Genomic DNA, 25911 nt, shown 5'->3' on the forward strand with positions numbered 1-25911 from the left:
CCAAGGGTTAGGCTTTTTTTGGAATTGTGTTTATTTGTAAAACATGCTTACATGGCTTGGATGAGAATATCAAGTGTCAGTGCATGCACTGAGTCAGTATTGATCTGTTTTCTTACGTCTGTTTTGTCCTGGCCCAGGGGTGGCTTCGTTTGAGGTTTGAGGAAGGGATTTTTCAGTGTAAAACATAGAAGAATTTCAAGATAAATGCTATTGTAGAAATACATGTTCTTGTCCTTTCTGTCCTTTGTTTTCAGGGTGTGTAGTCAGATCTTTTCTGGGTGCTGTCTTTAGTCTCCCTCATCTGCCTCCCTCCCTTTCTCTCAAACATGGGAGCCGTTCATTTTAACTCTGTTGGATGTCAGAACACCATTTCTGCCAAGCAAGAGCTCGAGAGACCAGATGAGTTTAATGATGGTGTTGGGGGGAAGGGAGGGAGGAGAGAGGGGCCAGCAAAGCTAATGAATCACGTAACAGCTTTCATGGAAATACCGACAGCAAGTCATGTCCTCTTGGAGCTCGGGCAGCGAGCCATAGACCTTTTGTTCCCAGTGGAGCCAGCAAACCACAATTTGCTCTCCACTGGATAGTTTAATTCCTTAGTCACCTCTTCCTCCCACAAGTCATTCTTGCATGGGGGGTTTACAGATGCTCTCATTTTTCAGAGTAGTAACACACTGCTGATTAAACTGGTATTGAAGAAGTTTATTTTCCCCTGGAGGGTAATTTTTACTTGACTTAAGCTTTTCTTCCAAGGCCAGTGAGGGCTGGCTCTGTTGATTGGTCTTGTGAGATGACTTGACAGGACTGACACAATTAAATAATTTCAGAAGGACTGACAAACACGTCAGTCAGGGGCAGAGTCTCCTCTGCTCCCAGGCCAGCGAAATGGGAACAGCCAGACACTGTCACAGTCTGGACTGGCCTCTTAGAGGAATTTAGTCATGAGTGTGAATAATTTACCTCTGAAATTATCTGAGGCAGCGTTAGGTGATAATCTGAGGTCCCCTGATTCCAAGTTGAAAGGCTAATGAATGCTAAATTAATGGAAAAGATCATCAATAAGTTCTGCTACGCTACAGGGCCTTCCCAGCAGTTTTCTGCATTGGCTGGGAGGATGTGCTGAGTGGGAGTACTTTCTCCATGGGCAGGACAACAGCTTTTACAAGAAGAACTTTTAGGGCATGGCAGGCAGCAGGATGTGGTTTATGCATTTTGTGTGAGATTAATTTCCATCAGCAAAACAAAGCCATTTTTGGATGAAGGCAGAGAGATTCTGGGAATTCTGCTGAATGAGCTGGTCAGCAAGAACTTGTCCTGTGAGTCCAGATCTGTGGACTGTGCTTTTGCCCCAGTGCTGGTGGTGTTTTAGGACCTACCAGTGGTAGATCTAACATGATAGTAAATGTAAAAGCTAATTTTCTTGATGATTGTTTCATTAGTTTAGTTAATGTGCTTGACAGCTACAGAGTAATGAGGAAACAGCCAGGGGATAGTTGTGATTGTGTTGGTTCTGACACAGTATTAAATTACTTGAAAGAGGGAAAAGGGTGAAAGGAGAAGGGAATAATGCTTTTTGGAGAAAAAGAGAAGCTTGCTTCTTTTTATTTGGGCTATATTTGGCTCCTCAAGATCTTACAGTTGTAGAGCTGGCCAAAGAAATTTGAGCAAAAATTGTCCCTTGGTCTTCCCGCTGAAACCTGCCAGAGCTCTGGAGGTACTGAGGAGTTTATTCAGAAGCAGTCCTGTGTTCTGGACCTTCTACCAGTATTTCAGCAAAGTAATCAATCTTATTTTTTTCTCTTTTAAATTCTTCCCCAATTTTACTAATTTACTCTTCATAAAATCTGATTTCCACAGGGAGTGTAGTTTTCAGCACACCATGAGGCTGTACAACTGAGGCAGAGTACTTCTCTGTTTTCATTTGTACTGCACTGCTTGAGGAGAACTTAATTTGATTTTTCTGTGATTGTTACAGACCAACACTCGAAGATTGACAAATACTTGATATTTTCATTATTTTCTGATACTTTCCCGTTCTGTATCTCCAAGCATTTGAGCATGGTGATTGAAGATGATCTAAAACTGTGATCTCTGATGATGGTAACAGACACTGTTAGATTTTCCATGCATCAACTTTTTTCTTCCTGTAATCCAAAGTAGGCGTGTGTTCACAGGTCTCTTTGGAATGTTCCATCTATTACATTTCATGCAATGTTTTTCCACAAGCATCAATAGATATGGATTGCATGTTCTGGGGCAGAGCACTCTGTCCTTGTGTGCTGTGTGATCATCGGTCGGTTCTCTCAGGCTATAAATTACATCAGAGCTGCAGCTTTCTGCCCTTTTCATCAGGCTCTGTAGCACACAACTAACAAGCTCTATATTTTTCTCAACAGCAAAATTTACATTTGAAGTTCTTACAGGCAAATTTGGTATTCATCACTGGAAAAATGCACTCTTGGGAAAGCACAGGGCTAACAGGAGTTTGCAGGGTTCAGTTCTGAGCATGTGTAGGGGATGTGTTGGCTGAAACAGGGATGTATATTTTCCATTTGTTACCAGCTCTGTAGGTTTTGTTTCTTGACTGGAATTTGTTCAGTTGCTTAGGAAAGCTATGAGGAGCAAAACAAATGTGTCCATATCCCATGAGCAGAGTTATGTTCCTCTCACATTCCTGTCCTGATGGATGCTTTGGTGCTAAGTGTTAAAAATCATTGCTACTCAGGCAAGGAAGAATTTTACCAGTAACTCCAATGGAATCATATTTATTAATGTATGGGATGAAAATGGCACTAGGGACGGGGTGCAGTTAATCTTTTGACACATTTTACTTACGTTGGATGACTTTTCTTTCTTCCCCAACTGAATTAAGGAATCCCATCCTGTACTAAGGATAGAAAGCAGTTTTAATTAGTCTGAACAATGTAGAATACAAAGGTGGCTTCTTCCCTGCGTCTGGAGGATATTCTTTTGTATTTTTCACATCCCAAAGGTCTTCTTCATTTTGCCATTGCAGAGATGTAGAAATCAGTGTGATACCAAATAATTATGCTCATATAATCACTTTTATAGGGGTTGTTTCCACAAAGGTGTGGATAATGATACATTTGTTGGCAGGAACTGAGTTCTCTGCAATACAGGAAAGTCCTTTGAAAGTATCACTGAATACTTACTCTCATTGACAAAAATGTTTGTGATTCTTGAAATAAAACAGAGGTAATTCCCTGTGCTCGTGCAGAGCAGAACCAACTCAGCAGAAGGTTCATTAGTCATAATTAACAGCTGGTAAGTGAGGATGACTGAGTTTCCATGAATAGGAGTCATTCCAGGGACTGGTATTCTCTGCTTGGAAAGCTTCTCCAGAGTACAATAGCCTTGGTGTTGTCTATCTGCAGTAAAGTGAAATAGTTGCTAAAGTGCAGCCTGTAGAGAACATGTTGCATTTTACTTATTTAAGGCTAAATCCTGGATTTTTTAAAAATCCTGGAATTTTTTTTTTTTTTCAGAAAAGAAAAAGCATTAAAAAATTCTGTGACCAAAGGGAAGTGGTTCACAGTCTTGTTCCCCAGAGCATGTAGTGTCAGCAGTAAGGCTGGGAGGGGATAAGGTGGTGGTGTCATGTCCATCCCTGTCTGGAAACATTCCTTGAATGGAAAGAGCGTTCCAGAAAAGTGGTGCAATTCATTTAAACCTTCAAAGGCTTTTCAGCCTTTGTCTAGTGGAAGGCTGTGTGCTCAGTACAGCCTGTTTTCAGCTGACTAGAGCAGTGTACAGAAATATTTCAAGTTATGTTGTTCAGAAATATTTCAAGTCAAGTTTCCAGGCCTCCTGAAGTCCATGGCAATAACTTTGCTTAACCCAAAGCCATGGGTCCTAGGATTCCAATCTATCTTGCCACGAGGTGGGAGGCACAGAGCTCTCATAGTTTATTTCCAGGCTCTTCCAGTGCAAAAGCTGATGAGGATGGAGGTGTCAGAGGGGAAGAGCCCCTTTTTGAGGGGCTGGGGATATTTCCACAATCCTTATCTTCTAGATCTTGAGAAATGCTTTTATAAAACCTTGTTGAGTTTGAAGAATGGACTAATCATGTTAAAAATGACTCTCAGCCTCCTCCACACATAGTTTCTTTGAGGCTGCTTGACTGTGGAAAATCTTTGACTGATCTTTTAATTAAAAGCTCTTTTTTTTTAACCAAGGAGTTGAAGCTCTTCCTGCTTTGAAGTGGGCAATGTTTTATAGATAAACATCTCATTATGTTATGAGCTTTCTCCTCTCCCCTTCTGTCTCATTTCTTTTCCTGATGTCTCTCATCCTGTGTTGATAGTTCTAATGATTTCAGCCCAGTTCCCAGTATTGGCTGTTCCAGCTCCCTTAGCGCTGTGCTGGGCTGAGCTGAAGCTCTGGATGAGCTGTGGAGACTAAATCAGAGTCCTCTCCCCACCCCCTCACAGAAGCAGGCTGGCAGTGACAATAAAACTGGGTTTATGATGTGGCCATCACATTTCAATAAACAAAAGGCAGTTGTAACACCGAGGCAATGCAAACTGGTTATTAAGCACTAAGCAAACAATTTAAAAAGAAAAAGTCTGTAGCTTTTAAGTTCTGCCCTTTTAGGGAAGGAGGAGGAACCTCTTTTCATGTTTCCATTTTTGATCCCTTTCCCCCCCAGTCTTTCTGGATTAGCAGGGTTTGGGAATTCATGAGGAAAGAAGTTATTTTGGCTCGGTCAGCGCTGGCCTTTTGGCCGAGTGTGGGGCAGCATTCCCGAACTGAAGGTTGGGATCATGGATTCCTGACACAAAGCACTCCACAGCAGTGCTTGGAGAGGCGTTTTCAGCTTCTTTTCCTCTGTGATGGCTCTGCTCTCTCAGTGGGAAGGACAATGAATTAGAGCGGGATCCACCTTTAACAAAGTAAGCAAAAGGGTGATAAAGCCCCATGCAGGTATCTCCATCAGTTCTATGATTCAGTCCATAGCATGGGCTCCTGAACAGTTAAAGGTTGAGTAAATGACCCTTCTAATTGTGAAAACATTGATATTAAGCATTTCCCCTCTTAAAATCTACTTTTGGTTATCCTTTGTGCTTGTGGAGAGATGTCAGGTGTGTTTTGATGATTAGAGGAGTGATCCACAGCACCTGGCTTGTCTGGAAGGAGCAGGGTTCTCACTGTTCCTTCCATTTGGATTCTGGGAGTGGGAGGTTTTAGGCAACTCCTTCATTAGCTTGAGCCACAGATCACATTCAGTTGTAAAAACCATTGTACATGGAGAAACACATCTACTGATGGCCACTGTCAAGTGAGTTGGTAAGGTTAGATTTAGGACTGGTTGGTTTTGTTTGCTTTTTAATTTCCTGTACTTCTTGAAATATTCAACACTAGTATTTTATCCCTTATAGTTGTATTTTCCAGAAATGGAAGTGCAGATGTTTTATCACCACTGTTAACCCAGCAATGGCTGAATGAAGAACTTGTGGGCTAGATTAGCTGGGAAGCTGCTGTGTGCACTGAGGAGAATTAGCTCCTTGTCTGCAAGCTAGAATCAAAGAAAATCCTGGGATTCTTACTCTAGCTAGTGGTCATTTATCTCAGGAATATTCCTAGTACAGCCATAGGAGTTGACAAATTAGTTCTCTGCTTTATCTTGGAGCAAATCCTTGCTTTTTCTGAACAGCACGTTCTGTTAGTAACTCCAAGGATGTTCCCCACAGTAGTTGCTAAACACCTTCTGGACAGCTGAAGCCTCAGAGCTAACAGGTAGGAAAACAAAGGAAACTCCAAACTTACCAACCAGATCAAACAGAAAATCCCTCATTTCAGTGAAACAGCAGTGATTTTGTCCCTCTTCACAGAAAAGCTCACATTTGTCAATATTTTTCCTCAAGATTTTTTAACAATTGTTGTTTAAAAAACCACCAGAATAGAGTCTGGCATAAAATTGATTTTGCTGTAGGTATGAGACGATTCTACCTGATCCTATCATGTTTTCACAGGTGCATAGGCAGGAAATGTTCCAGAACAAACAAAATCAGGAAGTGTCATAGTACAATAATCCCAATAATTTTGGTCTGCTAATGTCACAAGTATATAGAGTCAAGGCCCCCCTAAGGAATATAAAAATTATGTATTTTTTTAATAATGAGCTGTGATGGTTGTGGAAATTACAAATTTGCATTAAAACCAGCAAGTAGGAGTACTTCATTTTAAAAAGGAAAAATTCTCTATTTCTCTAACTTTCACCAGATAAACTTGGAGATAATGCTACATATTGAAAGTTTCAGTCCTTCTTTTGTGGGGGTAGACAAGGGGTATAACTTGTAGATGACTAAAGATTTTGGCAGGCCCAGTGGTATTAACAGTTCCAAAAAAAGTAGTGTTGAGTTTACCGTAGGGATATTCCAGCAAGTGTGGGATATAGAGTTTCCCTGAACATTTGCTTTGGGTGGCTCAGTGTTTGTTATGCCAGGTTGCTGGGTACTCCAGAAATCCAAAGCAGCTCAGGGGTAGATTCCATCCCACTTGGGACCTGCACCCATGTTGGCAATGTGGGTTTGTCTCCCTCACTTTGGGGGTGAACACAGCAGCACCCTCATGATTCTCTTGGTGCCAGAGCCTTGTGGAGCCCTGGAGCCCCTTGGATGCTCCTTGACTCTTGAGCAGATTGGAAAGGGAGGTTTGTATTTGTGAGAGCAAAGGTTGGGCATGCACTGAGCAGTTCTTGTCTCTTAGCTCAGCCAATGCATTTTCCAGATGTATCTTTGGTCCTGAGATTCGGGAGCTAAAGTTCCCTCTTTTACAGTAGAGCCTGCACTGCTTTTGTACTTCTGGGTTTAAAGTTTTATTCAAAACAGGGATATCCAGGCTTGAGTTTTCATTTGAGACTTTAAAAACTTGCAGGAAACTCAAGTAAATAGCATCAGAAATGGTCAGAGGGACTCTTTTGTGTGGACACTGGCAAGTCTCTCAGGGTAAAGAGATTTTAACTACTCGTGCTGTTATTCAGAGAGGAATTGTATGTGAACAGGCCCATAAAGAGCAGAGAAAGTCAGCTGAAATTCACAATGAGACTTTGTGAACAGGGTTTTGATCAGATCTCGTCTCATTTACCTTCTGAATGCGACCTTGTTTTCACTGTAACAGAATTGAGCTGTGGCAAAGTGAACTTGAAATTCAGTTGCTGTGGCTGTGCTGAGCTTGGAACCACCAGATACTGAGTAGAGCTGACCTCTTTCTATTTTCACTTTAACACTTTTCTGGAAGAGTTAAATGTGACTTTCTGTGCAAGGACAAGATGACAGAGTTATTGATCAGGTGAATCCAACAAGCTGAAAATAAAACATGTGTGATCATTCGTTAATTGTGCAGCAGACATTTTTCTCTTCTAAAACCAATATGAAACTTACTGGGGGCTTTTCTGGATTCTGAGTACTTGTTTAGATGCTAAAATTTGAACTAAATGAAGATGCTTCAACTGTAAGGTCATCTCTACTATTGGGTTACATTCCTGCCATGGGAGAGTCTCTTGTGGTGGCCACCCTTGAAAAGAATGTCCTGCCAATAGTTCATCTGCAGATTTAAACCATTGACAAGTAGTTTGATCATGACTTAGTCTTTGAGTTACCAAAAGTGCCTTTTCTTGTGTGTTTTTTGCACTCCAGATCTCTAGACTCATATTTCTAACTAAAAAAATCATCCAACCTTTACCAAGTGTTCAGCTCAAATGTCAGGGGTCTCTGTAGTCTTAAATTAGGAATTACTCAAATCAAGATGCTCATTGCTACTTTTTCTTTTTCTTTGCTAGTGTAGCTTTTTCAGTATAGTCATCTGTTGCTCCCTAATACTTTGTAATATAATTTTTATTTCTGTTCAGTCTCTTATTCTTTTCCTCCATCTCAAATCTCAGCACCTGAATTGCTTTCCTACACTCTCCACAATGATTACATAGATCAAAATCTTTGCATTAAGCCTTTTAGCTCTTTCCTCCTGTTGCATATTGTGCCTGTTCCACAGACACTGCAATCAGCGAGGCCAGACAGTCCAACAAGCCATTAAAATAATTCAGAAAAAAAGCTAATGTTTTAATTACTCTTAGTCTGTGTTGCTAAGTGAGTAAAAGGCCCTATTTGAGCAGAAGCTTCTATATATAATTAGTGCTGGATTATCAAAACCACATTTGTTGTTCTGGAGCCATCTCCTTGTCTTTTTTTAAAGCTAGGTGGAGTACAAGTGAACCTTCCCAAGGAGTTGCTGACCTGTGAAGGTGTTGCCTCTGTGACTAACACTCTGCAAACACACTGATTAATTCGGAACCACCATGACTGGCCAAGCCTTGGTTTGCTTTGTTTGCTGCAGAGAGCACTGTCTTTCTGTAGGACAGCCCTAAAAGAGATGGAAAACGGTGTGCTCTTCTGAGTTTTTGAGGTTTATCTGAAGGAGTATCCAGTGCTGTTGTCATGGAAGAATGCTGACATCGATCCCGTTCGTGTTCCCTTTGTGTTTCAAGCAGATCAAGCCTTGATGGTTTGCCACAGTACAGTAGTGTCATTCTTTATCCTGACTTTTGCCTGAGCCGATGATGGAGCAGAAGTTTCACTCTCAAATATGAAGTTCTAAACAGCTTAAGCAGTTTTGAAAATATTAGTAGGTGCTGGTTGGTGTCTCTTTGCAAATCCAGCCTTTTGCATCCAGTCCCACTCACATTTCAGCCCCCAAGAAGCTCTCAGGACTGATTCAGATCTCCCTCATGGCTTGGTTTAGTTGTGTGCATCCCTGAAGTGTTTGTTACCAAGCTGTCTTACCATTCCCAGAGGTTTAAGGATAGGAGCATTAAGCAGGGTGGCAGAATGTGTGCAGGGATTTTGTCTCTGTAGGTTTGCTATGAAGTAGCCCAGCACCGCAGGTAAGGGCTGCTGTTATATCTGCCCTACTTCTCAATGTTTGCTTTTCCTCGTGCCGCCGTGAAATGTGTCATCTCTGGTCAGCAGGGAGGTTGTTTTTTAACTGTTTCATTTGCTTTAAACAAAGTTTTTTAAAAGGCAGTAGATAATAGGGTGTTGCAATAAAAGAGATGTGTGCTGAAACCTTTTAATGAAAAAGTACTTTAAAGAAGTCAGTGTACAACAATCCTTCCTCTGTGCTTTACAGTCACCATTTCCCAAAGGACATCCCTAGCTGACTCTTAATCAGTCTCAGTATCAATCTCAGGATCAATTCTGGAACAGAGTGAAAGGGATCTGCCAAGTCCCCTGGGCTTTCAGTTAAGCTTTGAGGTCTTAGTGGCTTATCCGCTTTTGAAAAATGGATTTTAAACACCAAGTTAATTAGGTTCTTGAAAACTTTACTCTGAGTTGACAAAAGAAGTCAGAAAACACGTCCAGGCTCCCTGTAACATGTGCTGCTTTATCATAGGGAGTCAACAGAGAGTGTGGTGACTCCAAACTAATGCCAGCTTTTGTGACTTGGCTGTGACTCCATTCAGATCGATGATGTCATGAATCCCATATTAATCCATTGTGTTAAATGGTTCATTGTGTAGCTGGAAATCAGCTAAAGAGCACTTGGGTACTGGAAGAATTCTGAATATAGCACAAGAAAAGCTGCTGTTATCTGCCTTCTAACATCAGTTTGTAAATCTGTTTGAAAGTCTGAGTGTTCATTTCAATGTCTGGTGGCACCTAAGGTGTCTTCAGACATCCCAGTTGCTCTGTCTGCCTCTGGAGCAGGGGACAGATCTCCCTCAGGTGCTGTCAAATCTTTCAGTGCAGTGAAGGTATTTTAAATATACCTAAAGGTCATCTGAAATGGCACTAGACAGCTGTATTTTGGTGTCCTAGACCAGGTGTCATAAACCAGGTGGAATTAAGATGCTCCTGTGACTCGGGTTTGTTTTACTGAGAAACTAAAAGCGGTGACAGGACCTTTCCCAGGCAAAGCTGAGCACAGGGTACCCGCCTGCCTTGCAGGGCTGTCACTGTGTGTTCCTGGTGCTGCTCTGGATTCTCAGCACATCCTGGCAAAGCCTGAGGAAGTGCTCTCATGCTGAGTCCAGGATCTACTGGAGTCACAGCCAGAGGATGAGCTGAAAACCAGAATTGATAAGAAGGACATATTTCAGCTAAACCACAAGTGCTAGAGCACAGCAAAAGTGTGTGGGGTGGTTAAATAATTCTTTTTATTTGCTGTACAAGCGTGGGCTGTTAATATTCCATTTACTTAGCCATGGTGCTAAATGCTTCCAGCCCACTTGATTTAGACTGACCTTTTCCTCAAGGAACCCCTTCTCTATCTGAGGCTCGGGAGTTCTGTTCAGATGGGAAATTTTATTAAAACATTGTGGCGTGTGAGAAGAGAATTCCAGAATGACAGAACCACCCCAGTCTTCTGTTGCCAGGGAGGCTGTGAGTTAGTCCTTAATTTCTTGTTGCAATCTCTTGCTGCACTGTCTTTTCTGAGGTGGATTTAGGGATGACAGACACGGGACAGTGAAATTGCTGATCTGTTACAAGAGCAGGAGCTGGAATGACAAAGCTGTAACATCCCTCATGAGAGGCCAAACTTGTCTGCAGGCAACAGTTTGCCTTTCTGAAATGTATGACTCGAACATTGCAGAGTGCTATGAATAGCTTTCTTTTATTTCTTGTTAGTTATCCTGCCCTTGCAATTCAAATAAGGTATCCATTGTTTAAAAACATCACACCAGGGCTGCATCTGTCTCCATGCTTTAGTCTTACATGACTGAAATGCTTTGTGAGATGACTCCGTGATCAGCGCTTAAATTACGTAGATGGGCTCTGCATGCAGGAGGCTTAGTACCTGCTTAAACTATGGAACAATGAATTACTGACGTGGAATTTTGATCATGTTGAAGGAAAAAATGTGTTTTTATTGTTGTTTGCTTAAGAGATGACAGGATTAAAATTGAGGAATAAGGTACTAAATGGAACATTCCCTGTTAACTCCGCTATGAAACAGCAGAAGGCCATGGCATTAACCTTTGGGTTATTAATATGTTGATGGAGGGAAGGATTAAGAAAAGGGCAGGTTGTGGGATACAAATGGGACAAAGGCCAGAGGCAAATAATTTTGTATTGACTCCAATTCTAAAAAATAGATTCAAGGCAGAAATAAGAACATTTTCAAAGATGTTTATGTAGTCAAATGTTGTCACTTCCCAAGTAAGATTATTCCTCTGCTCTGGGACTGAGGAAGCAGGTGTTTGAACTGTTAGTATAATTAAGGGTCAAGTAAAATAAATGTAAATTCAAGGCTGGTGTTTTACTGCAGTGATATGTGCTATCTCAGAGCACATGGAATGTAAAGGCAGATGAATGAATTGAATCTTCATTCCAAGGTGTCACACGTGTCCCCCTGTGACTGGTAAAATGTTTGCCTCCTACTCCCCCTTACCCTGCTATCACTGTAATTACATTGGCTATATTGCCTGGATGTTACTTCTGGTCAAGAATCCTGTGTGTTTCACCTTGGAGGATTGGGAAATGTTTTCCTCTATTCCACAGTCCATTTTCTCCTGGTTATGGATGTCCCTATGGAAGCAGCTAAGAGCTCAGATCAAAAATACATCATAATGTGTAAAAACTGAAGAGTAATCCTGATCCTTCTGTGAGAAACATTGTAGTTGTGTTGAAAATGGGATTAAAATGTTGAAAGATCATCTCTAGGGGTCAACTTTTATCTCATTAAAGTGATACTTTGGCTTTTGACGCCAGTGGGAAGTCAGGAGTGCTCCCTGGCAGCAAGTGATGCATGGAAAGCTGCACAGCAGGGCATGAGCCCTGGTCCTAATCCTGATTTAGTGTGCCCTTGGGTGAGGTGTTTCATTTCTCTTTGCTTCCCTGTCCCGAAACCTAAACTTAATTATGTGTTTCAGAGGATTTGAGTTAAATAGCTGTTAATTTTTAAGCACTTGGAAAATTATAAGCTCTATCTATTGTTATGGTTTAATGCCTCACACCTGAAAAGTACAACTGAAAATGGAGGAGCTCTTACTGGGCACCCAGGTGAGGAACACGGTGATGAGGTGACCTCCACTGAGATTCAGAGCTGGAATTCTGCATGATTCCAGCCACCTAAAGCAGCAGCATAAATCAGGGCTGTATTGGATTCAGCAGCCTGGGGGGCACGTGTCCGTCTGGAGTCTCCCACCGCCCCTCACCAGACTGGGGGCCAGTTAATCAGGTCACCAGGGGGACTTGCACAGCCCTAAATGCAGTTTGTGCCTATGGAGCCTCGGGCTGTGGGGTTGGCAGTCATTGGCAACTGCTACACTGCTCAGTTCCAAGGTCATTCAGAGGGGGGTTGCCCATAAAATAGACTTTAAAGTAGTGTTTGTACTTGATTTGGTGTTTTGTGATCAACATATGCACTTAGAACTGTTTTTTTTTCTGGGCTCCTTGTGACTTTTTAGTACCGTGTGGTGCTTGTGGAAAGTGGAGTGAGGAAAATGTGGAAGTCTTTCTACATCATGAAAAAACCAGGTTGGTTAATGGTTACTGATGGATAGCAGAGACTCTGTGATTTATGACAGAACAAGTCAGCAGAGCGTGGAGTCTTGCAAAACACGAGGCACATTGAGTAAGCTCAAAGCCTGCAGTGGTTGGCAAACTGGTGGAGTACAGATAATCCCAGTTAAATATCATTAATTGTTATCCTTATGTATATGCCTTCCATTGCTCCAGGATCATGTTGCAGTTGTCATCTGGTGGTGATTAGAAACACGCTGGCATCTCTACAAGTGCTGCATATCTCCTAGGAAAAGGTGGCTTCCTTAGTGCCAAGCAATTTGTACTAATGTGTGATTGCCTCACTGTTTCTTGTAATGTACAGAACACCACCCACTGTATATGGAATACTGCGTAGTCATGTACTGACCAGTTCACAGTCATGTTATTGAACTGGCTTGGGCATTAAAAAAGTTTTTCAGAGCACTTCATTTGTCATAAAATTTTGTGTGAAGGGTAGAAAAGCCTCTCAGATCAAATAAAAGCCCAGGACATAGAGAAGGCTTTAAATCACCCCTTAGACTCCATTTAAGAGCATCTCTGACCATTTGTAATGTGGATTTTATGTCTTAAAACTGTAGTAGGGTTACAGCTTGTGTGAAAACTGCTTCTGTACGCTGGACACTCGTCCTACTCCATGGTCAAGATGCATTCAAGTGCTCTCCCACCTGGACACCTGCCTGTGCCTGAGCTGGGATTTCTCTGCTGGAAGTCACATCACATCGTGGTCCTTTCAGTGTTCTGCATGTCCTTCATCTCACAGCGTTGGCTGCATGAGCACCAGGAGCTCTGCTCGTGTGCTGAGCTCACTCTGAGTACGTTTTACGGGTGCCAGATCCTGGCACTCCTTGGCTTGGGAAGGGGACGATCCATGAGCTGGGGCCTCCGGCTCTGACAAGCGGGAGAATTCCCATCTCCGCTCGCGTGGTGCTTTCCACCGGAGATCCCGGAGCTGTGCTGTCCCCTCCAGCTGTAGGTGACTGAATGAAGCTGCGTGGGCCTGGCTGTCCCTGTAGCTCTTCCCAAAAACACTGGAGCCTTTGTGTCTGGCCTCACCGTGCCCCTGCCATGACAGAGGCTCTCTGTGCTCTCCTGCCAGCGCTGCCGGGTTCAGGGGGCTTTTCTTCAGCTGCTCTTTGTCTCGGGGTGTTTATTGTGCTGCTGCAGAGAGTGTGTGTTTGGGGGGGAGGAGGAGGGGCTCCTGTTTGTGTGGGCTTTATAAACCCAGTGCATTCTTCAAAAGAGATGCTGAGCAAACGGGGTGGTGTTAATGTTAACCCTTCCGTGCCCTGCGTCGCGGAGAAGGCTGTGGGAGGGTGATGAGGTTGCTGTGTAAGGTGGGGGGTCTGCTCCCCCTTTGCTCTTAATGCCCTTTGATTTTCTGTGAGCGCTGCACATGTGTGTCAGCAAAGAGCCTCCCGAATGTGGGGAGATGGAATTCATTCTAGGATTTCCCCCCAGAGTCCTTCTGGAACTTGTTTTTATTGCAAACACTGGCTCACAAGCCCTTTCTGTTTGCATAACTCACTCTTGCATCCTGTTTATGTGGCTACATTGGACAACATCTCCTCATTGTGCCATATCCCCACACTTTATTCCTGTACTTTAGGGCTTTTCCTTTTGAATAAGGTCCTGAAAGAAGGATTTTCTTAAATTCACCGTGTTGTCACTTGCAGTGGCATGTCATACCTTCCTTTTGAACCAGCTTCTTCTCTTTAACCAACTTGTTACAACTTCTGTGGTTCAGATGTCTCTTATTGTTTCTTTAGTGCCTGGGGTCCTGTATTTCAAGAGAACTTTGAAAGATGAAAATCAGCAACTCATAAACTTCATTTCCCCTGTAATCACATAATGCTTTGCATTGTTGGTTGGTGGGGAAAAAACCCAACCAACAACCAAACAGAACAGCATCAACTCTCTAAGCTCCTTTTGCTCTTCTTCCATAAGAGGATGGGAATTTATAACATGGAAAATCTCTCATCCATCTCTGCAAGAAGCTGCAGCAACACAATTGTCTTAGTGTTGGAAATGCCAGAAGAGTTTTATATTTCACTGAATCTGTGCTCAGCATAAATGTTTCAGTCCTCTTATGATGGTCTGCCTAAATAGAGAATAATGCAAATAGTTTTGTGTGAGATACATTTTTTTCAAAGACGGTGTCTTTTCTTGTTACTGAACTTTTCCCCAGAAATGATTAGGATTAGATCCAGCATTTCACAAAGTAGTGTGAAGAACTTTTACTTTCAAATAATTAATATCCTTATATCTTTACATCAATTTAATTAATAGGGGGCTGTAGTTCATGTATTGCAGCATTTACGTATTACATTATTACACTGGGAAAAAGTTCACCAGGCTGTGTTCCTTTGCAGGGGGTGGGAAAGGAAGAAATGCAGAATAATACAAGCCTTTGAAACATGAATCCACACAGTCAGTCATGACTAAACCTATTCAAACACTCAGGTGTTTTTTTCCAGGACTGCTCTAGGCTTCAGCATTGTTGTTGTGAGACCTGTTCTCTTCATGCACTAACTCAAATTCACTTCATCCCTCGTTTTTGAAGGACCGGTTTCGGCTGCGAAGCGCACAGGGATCCCAGCACCCCGGGAATTGTCCTCCTCCGTGTCCAGGGAGAGAGCTGTGCTGCGTGGTCAAGCCAACACCAGGAAAACACAGCCCAGCCCCACCTCTTCTGGTGCACCAACTCCTACCAAACACGTGCGCCCCACCAGCAAGTCCAAGCAAGAGAATGAAACTGGTGACAAGGCTGTTCTGGAATCTCAGGTTAAAGAGCTCCTGGCAGAAGCAAAGACGAAAGATTCGGAAATTACCAAACTTCGTTGTGAGTTGAAGAAATGCAAAGAGAAAGGGTCACTGAATGCTGAAGGAATGGGTGCTTCCAACCAAAATTTAGAATCAGTATCACCTGCTGACATAGATCCGTTAATAAGGACCCTTCAGGAAAAAAACAGGACTTTCCAAAAAGAGCTTGCTAGCCTGGGAGAAGAAAACCGTGCTTTGAAAGAGAAATTGCTTTATCTGGAGAACTCTCCTCTCTCAGACACAACCACGAGCAGCGGGGGCGACAGCAGCCTCCCAACCCCAACTACCCAAGAGTCCAGTTTTGGAAGCCCATCCAAAAATGCGTCGAGGGGTGAAGTGGAGGAGCACAGGCAGCACGTGAACGGGGGTGCCCTGCGCAATTCCGGTTCTTCCAGCAGCGATGTCACCAAAGCCTCCCTGTCCCCCGATGCATCCGACTTCGAACACATAGCAGATGTACCTTCCAGGCCAACATCTGCCAGCAGCAACCACTTCAAAGGCTCCAAGTGCTCCACTGCAGGAAGCTCTCCAAACAACATCAGCGACCTCTCTGTCGCATCTCTTACAGAGAGAATACAAAAGATGGAGGAGAATCACCACAGCACGGCAGAAGAACTGCAGGCCACTTTGCAGGAGCTGTCAGATCAGCAGCAAATGGTGCAGGAGCTGACAACAGAAAATGAGAAGCTGGTGGAAGAGAAAGCTCTCCTGGAGACTTCCTTCCGTCAGCACAGAGATAGAGCCGAGCAGCTGAGCCAGGAAAATGAGAAGCTCATGACTCTCCTCCAAGAGAGATCCAAGAATGAAGCTCAAGAGGGGAAGGTCCTCGAGCTGGAGCAGAAATGTACAGAAGTTCTTGAAAAAGCACAATTTGAAAGAGAGAAACTGCTCAACATTCAGCAACAGTTAACCAGCAGCCTTCGAAGCTTAGAAAGGGAGCATCAGGATGCCCAGCAGGTGATTAAAAGCCTGAGAGAAGAAAATGAGAAGCTGCTTAAACTTCTAGAAGTGGAACAGCAGAGCAACAGCACAGTGACAAAAAGTCTGGAGGACTGTAAAATTGCCTTGGAAGGTCTGAAAATCGAGAATGGCTCTCTCAAAACTCAGCTGGAGAACGAGAAACAAAAGGCTGCAGAAATCAACGTGATGGGCTGCACCTCTGACAACTCCGAGGTGCAGGAGATGCTCAAAGTAGCCCATGCAGAAAAGGCTCAGTTAGAAGCCTCTTGCACTGAGCTGAAACAAGAGCTGCTGAAGGCAAACAGTGAACTGAAGCACATTCAGGGGCTGCTCTCTAAGGTAAAGCAGTAACAGCTCTAAAATAAAGTGGTTGTTTCTGTCCTTCCATAAATAGGTTGGTCTTTACATTGTTGTTGAGCCATTGATTATAAGTTTCAGGATTTAAATTGTATGATTAGCTTTGAATAGAAGCTGGGGTTATATGATATTGTCTCAGTTTCTGCTGCTATATCCGTATTTTTTCAGAAATAACTATTAGCATAGCTGTGTTTATAAATTCATAACTATTTTGTCCCAATACCTTCAGTAGAAAATTACTCTTTTAATCAATAGAGTTGTGTCTATCAAAATTGGAGCAAAGAGCAGATCAATTAAAAAATTACTTTGATATTACGTGAACAAATAGTGTAAATCACTTGCTAATCAGATGGAGAGAAGGGCATGAATAGTTAGCTGTGAATATTAAATTCTGAATAATCAGAGTTAATTAGCAGTGAATTATAGGTGTCATTGGTCATGAGAACACAAGGACATGAGTTAATGCTCAGAGAAGCTGATAGTTGCCAGCAACATGGCTAATGATGAACAGTCAAGCTCCAGATGAGATAATTCTCATAAAACAAATATTTTTACAAAAAAGAGAAATACTCTGTTTTGGGATAGGTAAAGTAATGGGAAAAAAAAGTTTTAGAACAATTTACTTCATTTGTGAGTTCACAGCTTTGCTCCCAACAAGCTTAAACAAGTTACTGTCCCTATTTTCTGTGTGATCCTGGATGTTCAGAGGAGCTGCAGTGTGAGGCATCATGCAACAAGTGTTAATAAAGCACAAGCAGTGATAATGTCCCAGGGCTGCAGAAGGAGTGAGAGTGTGCAGCCTTTCCTGTATGGGGAAGGGAGCATGAGAAGAATGATAAAATTGGCTGCAGAGGAAGAGAGCATTGCCAAAAAGCACCTCCATGGTTTGAGTGATTTAGAAAATCCAGATGTCCTTTCAGCTAAAATAGGTGACCACAGCAAATGGAGTTAGTAGGGGAAGCTCCCAAGTGCTTTCTGGAGCTGCAGTTCATGAAGAATAAATGAAAAACTGCTGACTCTGTACCAAACTTTTTATTGCTTGGTTTGGAAACCACAGATTTCCGTCTTTTTACTCTTCCCTTCCCTTGAATTAAGCTGTTTTGAATCACTGGCTATTTGTGACACCCAAACAAGACCACAGGCTTCTGTAAGGCTGCCCTTCGGTGAGGCTGTGCCAGTGCTGCTCACTGAGTTGGCAGCCTGCACCTTTTCCATAACTTGTTCATACTCAGAGAGCTCCCCCCAAACCTGGAAGCATTGATCAGTGGGCTGAGCCAACAAACTGAAGTGCAGCAGATTCCCCCTTCAGTAATTCCAGATGTCCCATATCCAGAAATACACTTATCTGCAGTAGCTGCCTCTGCTGTGTGTGTTTTCACAGTCCATTGAAAATGCACATGGTAAAAGCAGCAAAATGTTAATGTGGATGAGCTGATCATCATCCTGGCCCTAAGGCAGTGATATCACTTTCATAATGTGATACAGAAATAGATGTGGAGCTTTCTGGGTATATAATTCTTCTCCCTTCATTAACTGCAGAGATTGGTTTGGAATTGTGGTCATCATATAGAAAATTTCATTTCCTTTACAGCATCATGTTTTATCTTTATTGCCAGGAAAGAAAACTGACATTCATAGCTCATCTCTGCTTCCTGAGACTCTCATTGGCATTGAAACTGGGTGTACGCAATGCTTAGAACACAGGTTCAGCTCTTAAATCCATGAGGTGCCCAGTGAAACCTCTCATGAATGAGATCTCCTAAGAAATAAGGACAAACTTGCAGCTTTCTTTCCTCCCTCCCAGGCTGAGAACGAGTATGGTCAGCTGAAGGAGGTGTGTGACCGACAGGCTGAGCAACTGAGCAGAACCAGCCAGAAGCTGCAGGAGAAGACATCAGAGAATGAAGCAGATATCAAAAACCTGAAAGAGACCATTTTCGAGTTGGAAGACCAGGTGGAACAACATCGTGCTATAAAACTCCACAATAACCAGCTCATCAGTGACCTAGAAAGTAGGTGGAGCTGGAAAAAGGGATTTTAGTGAACTTATTTGGAGGGCTCAGTATGGCTGCAACAGGGAGGAGGCCTGTCCTTTACAAATATTCCAGTTTGGGATATTCCCTTCTGTTCATGCACAGAAGTGCTACTTACACAGAGAGTGCTAGAGATGGAATACTGGAGACAGTCTCCAAGCCTCATTCTTCAGTGAAGGAAGTATTGCCCATTCTAGAAACTGGAATCATTGCTCTTTTAAAGGGCTTTTAGGGCAAAGCACTGGGAAGAGCAGTAAAGCCGAGGTTGCTGTGGATGGGGAGCTGCCACCTGGTGGAACCAGTGGCTGTTCTGCACATCGGGGATCCCTCGGGATGTGTGTGCTGAGTAAGTGAATCCACGTGGGATTCTCTAAATTTCAGTCTGGTTTAATACCTGAAAATAACAGGATGTATTTTGGAGATGTTTGAGTTCTGCTGTTGGTTCCATTCCTGATCATTCAGTTTAGTCTATTTTAATGGCTTTGCTAAATTTCTCTTTAGTCTGTTTTAGTGGCATTTACCAGAAGCAAAACCAAATCAGCTGCTCTGCCCTCCCATTTTCACTTTCACTGTCGCCCTCATGTGTTTAATAATCTTTTCACATTTTTTATCATTCCTAGGTAAAGCAATGAAGCTGGAAGAACAAAAACAAGATACAGAGAGGCAGCTGAAGGCTCTGACTAAGCAGATGAAGGTAAGGTTTAAGGCCCAAGACAAAGCTAAGCTGAGCTTTTGTTGCAATACTGAGTTTGAGAGAGGCATTGTGTTTTCCTAGAACAAATGTAGAAGTTCTTCCTGCACCCTTTAAGTCTTCATTCTCTTCACTTTGGACTTCTTGGCAGTACTGGAATGGAAAGCTTAGCATGAGTTTCTTTGGCCATGTTTTTAGTACTATAAAGAGCCAAGTGTTTAGTTTGACCCCAGCACCACCTTAAAATTGTGGGGAAATCTTGGTTGCTTGTGATCTCTGCAATAGAGACCAATAACTAAGTGCTCAGCTCGAGTGGGTGCATTTTTACAGCTGTTTGGGGTTGTAATTGCTCCTTTCCAGGAGGACACAGAGGAGTGGAGGCGTTTCCAGGCTGACCTGCAGACTGCAGTGGTTGTGGCCAATGACATTAAGTGTGAAGCTCAGCAGGAGCTCCGTGTGGTGAAGAGGAAGCTGCAGGAGGAGGAAGAGAAGAGTGCCAGACTGCAGAAGGAGCTGGATGAAGTGAAGGGCAGCAACAGGTTGGTTGTTTATCATTTACCAAGGCCAAGAGTTGATCTGTGTGCCTGCTAACATGCATGCAAACAGTGCTTTGTCAGTAACTATTCACTGCCTTGGATGTGCATCTTGTCTGTTTGTAACTCTTCTGGCAGATTTTGTTGTCTCTTATTCTGAGAAGTTTCTGTTCTTTTTCTTTTTGGAAATCTAGTTCTGTCAACTAAGCCATGAAGGTTTTAATCAGCAAATATTAAGTAGTAACAATTGCCAGTATCCTCTGATAGCTTTGCTCTCAATATGGTGATGCCTTCATAAATCTGTGCAGCTGTATTAAACCATCTGTGGAAAGGTTGGTTGGGTACAGATATTCCATGGGACATCCAGAAGAGAACTTCTAACCTGAGGAGAGTCAACGAAGAAAGACAAAGTACCACAAGCAGTCATCTTTTCATCAGAAATGCATGTCAAATTAATTTTGCTCCCCTGGATTTTGCCATTTAATTTGTCTCCTGGTAAATCCATGGCCATTGGCAGAATGGCCACAGGAACAGTATGAATCCTGTCATTTCTTTCAGGTGGAGTAGCAGTCTGGCTCTACATTGCACTTATTTGCTCACTGTTTTCCATTGAGGAGTTTCCACAGCAGCTGTACAGTAGATGGGACTAAAAACATGGGAGAGCTTTTTTGTGGAGGTGCATGGATCAGAATTCCTGGATTGAACAAACAGAAAAACTTCTTTTCAGAAAATAAAGGAATGTTTTTAGGCTCTAGTTTCCTTAGCAGAGTCCCAAGTGGATGCACAGAAAAGCTATTACAGACTATGTACTCAGACAAAATGATTACCAGACAGTGTTTAAGTTCTGGGCTCTGTTTCCATTCCTAATTTGTTCTTAATGAAATTTCTCTTGTTGAAAGCAGGGTTCCTATATGAGGGTGGGGAATCATATTCTTATAGTTTCCCCTCTGTATTATTTTGGCTTTTAAGATATATTTGATAGTACTTGAATAGAAGATGACCTGCTAATTTGCAAACAGGAATATTCCATCTAGAAGGAACGTTATCAGCTCTCTGGTATCAGAAGCCTGAGCTGCAAATAGTCCTTTTTAAATTGGAAGCCCAGAATCCATACAGCTGTAGTTCCAGGATGAGGTGTTCAGATGTGTGTTTAATGAAGTCAGTTTTGGCATTTGTGTCTCCCTCTGTCACACACACACACGGATTTGTCTGTCTCTGTCATGTTGACTCTCTGTGTGGCTTGCTTTGAGTATTGCCTTGGTCATGGAGCCAGATATGCTGTCTGCAGTGGGCAATATTGATTCTCTTTCAAAGGCAGGTAATGAAACCAAATTTTGCATCTGTCAGGATAATTAATTTGACTCTCAGAGTGTGCAAAATGTCTGTACTGAGTGGTATGGGGAACATAATGAAGCTTGTTGAAGTCACTGTCTAAACAAACCAGTGATCAGCAGCTAAACACTGGAATTCTAAAACTCTGCTGACCTATGAAACAAATTCCTGAAGTCGCCAAAGCTCCTGCTGAGAGGCAGTTCTACACTCCCAGATATTTTTGCATTCCTGAGGTCTCTGTCTTCCCCACCACCTCAGCTTCTTTCACCCAGGAAATGCTGGGGGTATTCTCATTGTCACTTTGTCGGCTTTCACAACTGCCACTGCTCAGAATCAGCAGTAGATTCTGGTACCTGTGGTGATTTTGATGTGTGCTCAGCACTGGTGGAAGCAGTTTGTAGCATGATACCTTAGCAGAATCTATAAAGTATTCCTCATGTTTGCTAATGCTGAGCAGCTGCATGCTCAGCTGAATGTCTGACAGTCCCTAGTGAAAGCTTCCTGTCTGATTTTTAAGCTCTTATTGGAAAATGTACCTTCCAAAGAGCTTGCTACTCAAAGGTTTTTGGCAAAATCTCAGCCATCTCTTGAGGGTCATTAGGCTCCACCTCATAAATTCATCTTGAAGCCAGTTTATCTCCTCCGACATCCTGCCATTTTAATGTTTGCCTGTGGCTGCCTGAGTTCCTGCCTCCAAGTTTGATTTCACCGTTACGTTCTTCTAATCAGACAAAGAGTCATTTTTGGTTTAGGAACAGCCAAAGAACTGGCAGAAAAAATCCTGATGAGGTCATCAGAGTTCAACTGAATGAAGGTAAGAGCCTCCCAAAGGCATCTTTAACACGGATTAAATGTCTAGTTCTATGACTAAGAATGTTGGGGAGGAGGTTGGACAAGCATCAACCAAATGGAGTAAGGGAAAAAGGAGTTAACTTGTCCCAAGTTAGGACTGGTTGAAGCTACAAATTGATTAACCCATGCTTCAGGCAGTCTTCTATGGTATTTTACATCCTAATTAATGTTATTTCTCTGCAGTAAAATGCAGAGGCTTACAATCCACTGTTGTGTAACTGTCTCCTCACAGGCAGTGGAAGTTGAAGTTAAATAGTCTCCATCCTTGGAGGTTTTCAAGACCAGACAGGATAAGATCCTGAGTAAAAGTTTCAAGGTCTTGCTTTGACTCTTTGGCTTCAAATTTTCAAAATTATTTTGGCACTAAAGCATTGTGTGCCTTGGACCAAGAACATGGAGGGAAGACATTTGGGCCAGGAGTAGTACTTAGAGAAATTAAACCTGTAATTAAATGAGCGACTTCTTAGAATAGTAAAAAAAATTAACCAGCTCTTCAAACGGAAGCCTAAACTGAACATTGTGATGCATTCCACTAATTTGCTTCTGTTCTTCCTCCTAAAGTCTCAAATGCCACGGCATGGCAGTGTCACATGCTTTTCTCCTGGAAATGAGCTTGTACTCTGTGTATTAAACTCTGCTGTCAGTCTGTATGTGCTGATGTGCTGCTCATTTGTGCCTGTGTTTGCAGCTGTTCTGTCACACAGAGGTTTCATAGTTCACCCTGCTCTCACAGCAAGCAAAGGAGGATGGCAGAGCAGGGCCCTCAAAGCAGGGTTTGTTGGCTCAGTTTGCTCCTCAGAGTTGTTTGGTGTGGGGGTTTGGGTTTGTTAGGGAGTTTTTGGTGGGGATTTTTTTACGCTGGGTGAGGTTATTCCATCCCCTTTAGTGCAAGGACCCTGAAACTCTGGCTGAGGTAGAGCAACTCAGCTGCCTGGATGGGTTTATGTACTCCTTTTGAATGAATAGTCTGAAATGACCAGAGGAGAGGAAAGCAGGAGCACTACCATCCCTGTCCTACATTGATTCCCTGGCTTTAAATAATTAATTTCTTCCTATCTGAGCAATATAGATTTTTTTTTTTATTTGGTATTTTGTACTGTTGTTGCTCATCACATCTCAAAGCCAAATTAGTGGAGTGTTAAGGCACTCCTTTAACTGTTCTAGCCACACCACTGGCCTTTCCCCCACTCACCTTAATTTAGAAGTGATGGGATGATGTAAAATAGAGAGCTGTACCTCAGGGTGGGCATTGTGTGGCTTTTCATAACCTCCCCGACTGCTGTCTGTCTCTCCACAGGTGCCTGATCTCTGCCAGCTAACACAGCCTTGAAAGGAGGCACAGCCAGGCCTGTGAGACACTGCAGGACTTGCCTTCAACTCCCAGCTGAAAAAGGGAAGTTTCAATTCAAGAAAGCATCTCGGGTTTTTTTATTATCCTGCAAAATTCAAGTGTACTGCAAAGTGTGAATGCTCAGGTCCACCTCTTCCCCATGGGCAAGAGCCTCTCTCTTTGTTTCAGAAGGCTTTTCTCTTCAGAAGACACCAGGAGGCAGAAGAAGTTCTGAATTACTCTAAAGCCAGCTAAGCCATAAGAAGTAATCACAGATTTGGGGATCTGAAATAACTGAGAGCTTTTTTTTTTTTGAGGGATGGGGCTATTTTCCTCTAAACAAACATTCAATCATGCTACTTTAAGCTTAAACAAGAACAAAACCGAGTGTGTATGTCTGATTTGTAAAATTTAATGGCATATACATGAATTCTCCATACAGTATTATATTTTCTGATCTATCTCTGTGTGTCTAAACACGTGTAAGAGAACAGATGGTTTGTGCAGACACACGAACTTGGTGATAGGTCACTGAAATCCACGAGGAAAACTGAGTAGAAACACGGATTTCGTGCCTCGTTCTCAGCTGCCCTGCTGGTTTCAGATTTTCACTCCTGCATTGGCGAGGCGCTCGCCACTGGGTGGCACGGCCGACCCGGTGGTGTTGGGAAGGGACGAGCACGGAGCGTGTCCTGCTGTGACCTTCCCGGAGAAAGTTCCCTGCGAGGTTTCTCCTCCTGTAAGAACTGCAGATGGAGAGAACAGAAGGAAAAGAAACGAACATATCAAGCCCTTAGTAAACCCCCTCTCAGAAAGGAGTCGTTCTCATGCCTTTAACTCAGGTGAAGTATATGATGATCAGGGAGAACTTGAAGTTCAGCTCTGCAGCCGGAGACGCCTGGAGAGAGCTTTCCATGGATGCTGAGGAAAAACTCAGAGATCACCATCTCTACCAGGAGATTCCCACGATCTGGTCCAGGACTGGAATTCTGTGTTTTGGCTGTGGGATTTCTGTGCTTTTCTTCGGGATGTGAAGACCTAGCAAGGGCCTGGTGTGGGAGCAGGCTGAGCTAGTGGAGAATTCCACAGGATGTCCTGGCTTTGGCATGGCCCCCACCTTTGTGCCGTGCTGCTGGAGTGTTTGCCTATATGCACACTTGTGTTGCCTTTCTTTGCTGTGCTGACAGCTGCTGAATGTTGTTTTTTATGTTTAAGAAATATACATTGAAGTGCCAAATAAATGTTTAAGTGTTTGGAATTGTCTGCTGCCTGCCCTTGGCCTCTCTTCTGTTCTGTGCATTTGTAGCTGTGTGTTTCTACTTTGTGTGCCTTGGAGTTCAGGTGGAGTCACAATGATAGGAACTGGGAAAAACGAGACTGGGGAGCCATTATTTCTGAAAATGTGGTCCAGTGGCCTTAGGCCTCCTGTAACAGTCATCAGAGCAGTTTAGAAATGTTACAAGAGAAGGCTGAGTTTGCCAAAAATCTAAACATTAGGCCCAGGAAGACTTGCACCCTGTTGTCAGTCAGTTGTCCACATATTTCAAACCTAGAAAACAAGGAGACTCACTCTTAGAGAAAAGCTCACTGCATCTACTTCTCTCACCAGTGCATGAATGAAACTCAGTGGTTTTGTGAAAGGGACTGCACAGTTTAATTCCTTTGTGGCTCCAGTGCTCTGCTTCCTCCTGGAGCTGCTCCACTTCAGCCAGCTGCACGTGCAGCATTTATCTGTGTGAACCATTCATTCTTGTTTCCAGGAAAGCATACAGCAGTTGGTGACATTTTGTTCAAATCCCTCATTTTTGTAGCAGAGCTTGTGTAGTCTCTTGGATGGCCTAAGCTGTGCTGAGCTGAAGAAACTCTGTGCATAAGGAGGAGTCATTTTGGGTTTGGAGTTATGGCTTGTCATTAATCTTTCTAATTTGTGCTCTGTACTTTCTTCCTGAATTAGCTACTGCAAGTTAAGCTCTTGCTCTTCTGCTTCTCTGTTAAGAAGCCCATCTCTGTACACACACACTCTATCATACAGATTGTTCTTTTTAAGGTTGGAAAGTGCTCACCAATTTCATCTCTCCATTGCTTGTTGGCTGGCACATGTTGTTTTAGTTGAAGCAAGTGGCTCTCTGGACTACTATTCTTCCCTTTTATGCCAAGGTTTGCAGCATGGGAGGCCTCGGTTTTCTGTTGGGATTGTGTTTAATCAAGGAGGTTGTTTCAGGCTGCCTATTACAAACATACAGATGGAAGATTACAGGAAGCATCCTAAAAAAAATTGAAACTGGTTGTAGCTCCAGCACTTGAATCTCCATAAAGACAGAATAATGGCACCTGATTCTCAGTGAAGTCTTCTGTGGCACAGGGACTGGTCTAGTTACTCTGTTTAACATGTTTGCATCCTTTTGCAGTCAAAGGCTAGACTGAAAGTGTAATAGGTTGCACTGGGTGGTTTGGGATCTTGAGGTAGAAATTTATCCTTCCT

General features: G+C 42.9%; 1 protein-coding gene across 7 annotated transcripts in view; it reads left to right on the top strand.

Moving 5' to 3' along the window:
- SPECC1 (sperm antigen with calponin homology and coiled-coil domains 1) overlaps positions 1–25911 on the top strand; it is an 84294-nt gene that overhangs the window by 35872 nt on the left and 22511 nt on the right. For 4 of the 7 annotated variants that reach the window (XM_069033057.1, XM_069033058.1, XM_069033060.1 and 1 more), the window contains 4 exons: positions 15082–16640; positions 18463–18670; positions 19312–19385; positions 19743–19921. In XM_069033057.1, coding sequence (XP_068889158.1) covers positions 15082–16640; positions 18463–18670; positions 19312–19385; positions 19743–19921 — 2020 coding nt within the window. The other 3 variants (XM_069033061.1, XM_069033062.1, XM_069033063.1) reach the window with 3 other exon arrangements.

This window comes from Aphelocoma coerulescens, chromosome 19 (assembly GCF_041296385.1).
Source record: "Aphelocoma coerulescens isolate FSJ_1873_10779 chromosome 19, UR_Acoe_1.0, whole genome shotgun sequence".
NCBI classification, from domain to species: Eukaryota; Metazoa; Chordata; class Aves; order Passeriformes; family Corvidae; genus Aphelocoma; species Aphelocoma coerulescens.